This window comes from Rhea pennata, chromosome 2, assembly GCF_028389875.1.
Source record: "Rhea pennata isolate bPtePen1 chromosome 2, bPtePen1.pri, whole genome shotgun sequence".
Classification (NCBI taxonomy): Eukaryota; Metazoa; Chordata; class Aves; order Rheiformes; family Rheidae; genus Rhea; species Rhea pennata.
This window is the reverse complement of record NC_084664.1, coordinates 101,867,618-101,874,438: the sequence shown is the minus strand read 5'-3', so window position 1 is coordinate 101,874,438 and position 6,821 is coordinate 101,867,618. Positions and strand designations below refer to the sequence as shown.

Sequence of the window (6,821 nt, the reverse complement as noted above, 5' to 3'; positions counted from 1 at the left end):
TCTTAGTGTTCAACCAGCTTTCCTTTTCCAAAGCAGAATATAAGCTTTGCTGTGGAAGTGTTTCCATTTCCATATTCACATACTATTAACGGTGCGCAGTCAAGAGCAAGAGCACTAGAAAGGCAAGTGGTCCCCAAACTGTAATGAAACAAACCGTTGCAGAATGACGGTCTTTCTCTTTAGTCCCTTTAATCCTTCATCAAGCATTGCTTTCTCAGCACCGAATGCCACCTTTTCCCCGCAACTCCCCTTTCTTCCTCTCTCTTTTTTTTTTTTAATTTGCTTTGCAGCGTGACAGGCAGTGGCAGTCTCATTAATTAATACTTCTCCAGCCCTCGAATCCACCGCTGTTTTTCAAATGTATCAAATAGTCATTGTGAGCATCAGGGAGGTTTTTGTTACAGTGCTTAACTTCTTCATGCTGTCCAAATCACATAAAGTTTAATTTTTCCAGTGTCTCAAACTTCTCTTGATTAATATAGATGCCTCGTGCTGCCACAGTGCTTGCCAACTCCACTGTTTATTATAAAGGAAATAAGGAACCATGGGACTGATTAGTACGTCAATTTATATATATCTCGTGTAGCATCTTCATTTATTTTAGAATGATTAACAGCGCCGAGGCCTCCCCGTCCCAGCGGAGCACGGCGCGGCGCCTGCGATCTCGCGGAGCGGCTCGCGGGGAAGCGCTGCGGCGGCGGCGGCGGCGCGGGGCGGCGCGGGGCGGCCGGGGCGCGCGGGCACCCGCCGCCGCGGGCCCTAGGTGCCCTTCCTCAGCGGCACCGTGTGGACGACGTCCGCGCCGGCATGGTCTCTGCCCTGCGAGAAAGAAAGACGACAGACAGACAGACAGACAGAGCTCCTCTTCGCCTCCGCTCCCCTCCCTCTCACGCTTACCCCTCCGCTTCTGCTCGGGGCCGGGCGGGGGGGAGCCCGGCGCCCTCCAGCCGCCCCTTGGCGTTTCGTTACCCTTCATCTGCGTTGCGCACGTTGATTTTAGCCTAACGCATCGTGCAGAATTTTGCGTTTCTTTTTTTTTTAATAATTCCCACCGAGAGCAAGGGCGTCGGGCCCTTACAAACTGCTGGGCGGACTAGAACAGCAAGGAATAGCGCGGGAAGGAGCAATTCTGCCACGGATACGAACACGGGGGGAGCGACGGAGGCCTCCGAAAAGCAGAATTTTGTGTTAGCCGAAAGGGGTTTGTAACTAGATCAGAGCCTTAAAAAGGCTGAAGTCTGCGGTCACACAGGCAGCTGAAAGAAGAAAAACCTCAATCCTTGTGCAGGTCTGTCAAAATCTAAGAAGCAGGGTTTTTTCCCCCACTTGTCATCCTCCCTTTATTTTTTTTTTTAGCCAATTTCCATGAATAATTACCGTGTTGAAAAAAATAGAAGGGATATTCTAAAAATCAAGTGAAATTAAAGATAAAATCGTGAATAAGTGGGAGCCTGCAGCTCCCAGGAAAAGCTTTAAAATGACATTTAGAACATCACTGTCGGAACAATGCAGTTTACAATCCTGATCCTAAAACAACATGGCAAGATTAATCTTACATAAATGCATTATCCTTAAGCTAAAGTCTTGATGAAGTGAAACAGAACATTTTAAATTAATGCAACATAAAATATGGCATCCATGTAAAATCCAAGCAAGTTTCAAGCTGTGCCTATGGCAGCCCTAGAAATAGCTAAAGAAAGCCCAGCTCTGGTTGACATAATGTATTAAGTGCATCTCTTTTGTTAATAGATTTAGAAAATTCCTAATTAAACCTGGCCCAAGATTCATGACATTTACCAGTCAAAGTTTGGTTTAAGTCGGAAAGATTTGCAACAAAATTAAAGAAAAAAAAAGCTTCTGTACAGGCCGCAGTATATTTGAAATGTAGGAAACAGTAACTGAGTGAGAGATGTGATAAAACTTCCTTAGTTGGATGCCGAATTTCCTGCAGTAAAGGCAGAAAGATGCTTTACATTTTTGCACGGCAGCATCACGCCTAGGAGACAGCGCCGCAATTCCGCGAGGAGGCATTCGTCACCGAAACGCCTCGCGCCGCGCCGGCTCCGCGGGCGCCGCTCGCCCCGCTTTCCGCGGGCAAGGAGCGAGGAAGGGGCCCCCGGGCGGTCCCCTCCCGGCACGGGCCGCCGTCGCACCGGGGAACGCGCCCCAAATCCGGGCGAGCAAACGCCGCCGCCGGCGCTGCTCCCCCGCCTTGCCTTCGCTTCGGCCCGCCCGAGATGTTCTCCATTCGAAGCGGAACCGAAGCTGCGTTTCCCAGCAAAAAAAAAAAAATAAAATAAAAAATAAAAAATTAAAGCCTATTGCTAAGCACCCGGTTTCAGGATGCACTGGTGTGCCGGCCAACGCTTGAGCCACCCGACGCGCGCCTGTGCTGCGTCTTTCCTGACGTGAAATTTTACCACTCTGAAACGCAGGTTTTCTTTACTTTCAAGAATTTTAGAGAGGGGAAAAAAGCAAGGCTTTCCTAGCAAATAAAGCATACGGCTTCCATGTCAAAACTGTTTCCATACAGAATTCCAGGGCCTTTCACCAGCTAACTGGAAAAAGGAAAATTCAGCTCCTGTGCATTTTAATATACTGGAAACAGATTATGATGTGACATTTAAATAAACAGCAGCAATCAGTCTGCAGCGTGGCTACCTTGGCGCATTACAGGCAAGGTGAAAACGATGGGACAAGAGCTATTGCTGCTAGTCCTGTCCCCAGTGCTCGTAAGCTAATGGACATACAGCACACACATATTGCTCAGATTCCAGTACAGCAGCCTCCATGAACCCTTGATTGTTTGCATTATAATCTCCATATGTATGAACGAGACAAATTAGGTTGCCATTTATTTGTTCATTATCTATTATTTTGATTAATGGAATTCTTGTTCTCAGAATAACTATTTAAAAATAACATTTGCAATAATGAGGACTGAACTATTAATCATGATCTTTAAAAGAAACTCTGCCAGAACTGGGGCAAGACATTTCACATGAACAAATGTCATAAATAGGATGTCTAACTGACAATGATAAAATCTGAAAAGCAAAAAACCAAAACCAAACCAAACCAACCAACCAAAAAAAAAAAAAAAAAAAAAAAAAAAAACAGAAACCAATGGTTATAATATTTTTTTAATCTGTTTTTCCTCTCTTTTTCTTCCCTCCTCATCTCCCCCCAGCTATGGGACAAGCAGAGCTGTACGGTAGCCGGATTATATGAACATTAGAGGTAACGGAGGTCCTCAGCCTTCCCACAAGCCCCTTCACAACTTACATGGTATTTTCCTGATGGTTCTTTCCAGTTTGCCTATTCCCCAAATTTTGACCATTTACATTTATGTTATCTCAGCACTGAACATTACAAAAAATATTTTTGAACAGTTACTCTGGAGAGAATGAGGGCTTATGGCTCTGCTTCCTTAATGAAGATTGTACACAATTCTCATCACGAACTATTTCTGTTGTCTCTTTCAGAGCTTGGGCTTCCAGAACGATGTTATTTACAGTTTTTTTTCATTTAAAAAGAATACCCCTGCATTCTGGCACAAGGATACCAATAGTTATTTTTCTCCTGGGCTCTAGCTTTTAATTTTTTTTTTGTTTGTTTGTTTTTTTGCAAGTAAAAGGGTTTTTTCTGAAGGAGGAAAGGTTAGAGTCTTTTTTGTTTTTCTGCTTGCTCCATTTGCCCCCAAAGCATACCTACAGCCCTCAATGTCTTTGATTCCAGCACTGTAAATACACTTTACATATATATACACATATATAATCCTAAGAAGATGAGAAGTCTTCAGTGGTACTAACCACTAAATCACGGCCTTTTGGAAACCCAACTGTCCTTTATAATTTTTAGAATATATTGTTCAATACAGCAGAGATAGAGATTAAATTATACTCCTACAGCAGGCCAAGTTTGTATGGTTTCTAAAAATGTAACACCAGGCATGTGTACTAGAAATTGCTACCGCTGCTGTTTCCATTCTGTAGATTCCCAAACCACCGGATAGACTTGGGAATTGGGCTTCTGGCTGCAACATTGCAAAAGCAGGTAATTCCTCTGAAATGACCCAATGCTCCAGGAGAATTTTGCTCTGAGAGTTGCAGTGGATTTGAGATTCATGCAGTCACGGGGACCTTTCCAAAAAGGAGCCAGCATTTGTCTTATACTGTATAAGCAATTCAAGCATGCCTCCAGAATTCATGCTTACTAAATCAGGTCTTTAGATGCCACTTAGTGTATTCCAAATTAAGATACATATTCATTGTGGATATGCAAGCTTAATTATGGATATATTGGGATATTTAGCATTTATAAAAATGTTCAGAATATTCAGTACATTTAATATGGCAGCATTTCAAGAGAATCTGCACGACTTTGCACGGATTGTATTGACTTGGGGTATGTAATGAGCATTTTTGTTCTTCGGAATTAAGACTAGGAAATATTCTAGAGTTCAAAGGAAATTTATTTGATGGAAAAAGTCTTTCTTTTTTGAAAAGTGTTCAAGTGGAAGTAGGGAAAAGCAGAAAATACTATCGCAAAGCAGATAACCATCTTATTTCCTATCTTTGTTTACATTCCACTGGTGGTGATGATAATATATGAAATACTTTACCCCACTGCTAATATTATCAAAATTGGGTATGCACAGTCTTCTTTACATACCCTATATGCGGCCTAATTTTCAGTGCTGCTGAACACCTGCATCTCCTGCTGGCGGTTCATTGCCCTAAATTAGGCTTCCTATTTAGATATCTAAATATAGATTTAGCTGGCTCAGTTTTGAAAAAGCCTGATTGTAGACCTTATTTTTAACATGTTGGATTTAAATTACTCTGTGAGAAAACAGCTGTATAACGTAGCGCTGTTGTAAGCTACTATGTTGGGGAATTTTAAAAGCCTTACCTAATGTTCTTTTAAAAGGGACATCTTTGGAGGGGATCTTCTCTTGACTGCTGAAGAAATGGGGGAACTGTGATATACTAATGTTAATATTTTTAGTCTTTAAACAGGCTACTCAGGGGAAGATATTTTACCTACAAGAGGGAAACATTATGCGAAGCAAATCACATTCACTAAATGTAAAAAACCCTTCACTCTAAAGCCACCGAATGCAGTAGCTATTGTTTCTTGCTGGGAGCATGTGCATGGCACTTCCGTTACTTGAACTGACTTTACACTGTAAACTCTCGCGAATAGATGCGTCCCCAATTAAGAAATGAAACGAAGACACAGAGTGACAATGTTTAAAGTGGGAAATAGTTATGTTACCAGAATGCTGCAGGCACTGTTCTCAGTGTGAGCGAGTTTTCATGCTTCTAAAGGCCCCTACAGCTGCAGGTAGGAATGAAAGTATTCCTTTTGTCAAAGGTAGGGACTACGTGGAGTCGTCTGGGGGACTGTAAAGGCTGTTTGCTAGCAGAACAAGAAAAACAGCAGACAACTGAATAATTTTAATTGACATAGACGCTGACAAACCGAGACAAAGGCTGAAATTAAAGAACGAACAAGACAAAAGGAAGGAAACTATTTCCTGGAGAAGTAATCATACCGCAACTTCTGTGAAAGAAATCCTGATTGCCAAGAGACAAAGCAATTCATGAACCTAACCTCTATCCAGTATTCTGCTGTATTGAGAGATGTTGTAATCTAATCAAATTCTTTGAAGACAGATTGACACGGACTGAGAATACAACAACAAACTACATTTGCTGTTGAAGACGTTAGTCAGTAAATTTTGGCGTGGCACTGGTTTACAAAGACAAGATTATCAGTAAATTTATTGCGTGGCAATATAACCTGAATTATAAAAAGACTCCAACTGAGTTGTCACATCTCTCTCCGGACAGATATGGCCATTTCAGAATTCTCTGGAAATGTTTTTCCAATTTTGACCTTACATTGTCTTTTAGAGGGAAAAACACCCAAAAGCCAAAATACTGCCTTCAGAATCATTGATGACATTTAGATATGGGATAAACTACAAACATGAAGAGATGAAAGAGACCCAACAATACAAGCATTTTAAGGGTGTTTAGTTTTACTAGATCTATGTTACTAAATTGATGAGAACAAAGACTCCTTCTGAGCTAGTTCACAGAGCTGCTCAGTGTTTCACCCTGTCATATGCTTTTACCAAGAGGGATGTCCCAGCACCATTCTATTAGATAAGCCCCATAAAGAGAGCACTTTTTGATGGGGCCAGTTGCAGTCTCATTCTCCAGTTCTGCAACTGTAGCATAACTTTGCTGTTAGTGCCCCACAAAAACAAAGCAAACAAACAGCCCCCATGACAACAACTGAAGCGCTATGTCACCTTTGTAAAACAGAAGTTGCATTTCAGTGGTAAAGCTCCGGAAATATTGATTCCATTCAGAGCTTTACTGCATGTGAAAAATCTGGTTAATATTAGAGAAAAATGTTTTTTCCATCAAGGCACAAGCTCAATAAATAATTAGGGGAGGGGCATAATGGAGGTAAAAGGAGCTTTTTAAAAAAATCACGTATATGAGAATCCAGTTATGAAAATAAATGAAAAGGGAGGACCTAAAGTTTGTGTTTCTAGTAGGAAGCACTGTCCTATTTGAATAAGGAGGAAAACTACTGACAATATTTTTCTTAAGTTTCTCATGTAAATTCATTGTCATTAAAGGTGAGGCACGGACAGTGCTAAAGAAGGAAACGCTGGCACAGTCTAGGCAATAGCAGTACATCCCACCACACTCTAGTCTGAAAAGCATCCTTGGAAATATTCAGTATTCATGATCATTTGAGGCTTCACTTCTCTTTCCACTTCTAACAAAAATACCTGT

At 41.7% G+C, this 6,821-nt stretch overlaps 1 protein-coding gene across 1 annotated transcript in view; it reads right to left on the bottom strand.

Annotated features, from left to right (window-relative positions):
• Nucleotides 1-759: 759 nt before the first annotated feature.
• Nucleotides 760-6,821, bottom strand: part of ZNF516 (zinc finger protein 516) — a 102,203-nt gene continuing 96,141 nt past the window's right edge. Inside the window, exon 6 of the mRNA XM_062570055.1 lies at nucleotides 760-819. Within this exon, the coding sequence (XP_062426039.1) occupies nucleotides 760-819 (60 nt within the window). The remainder of the gene's footprint in view (nucleotides 820-6,821) is intronic.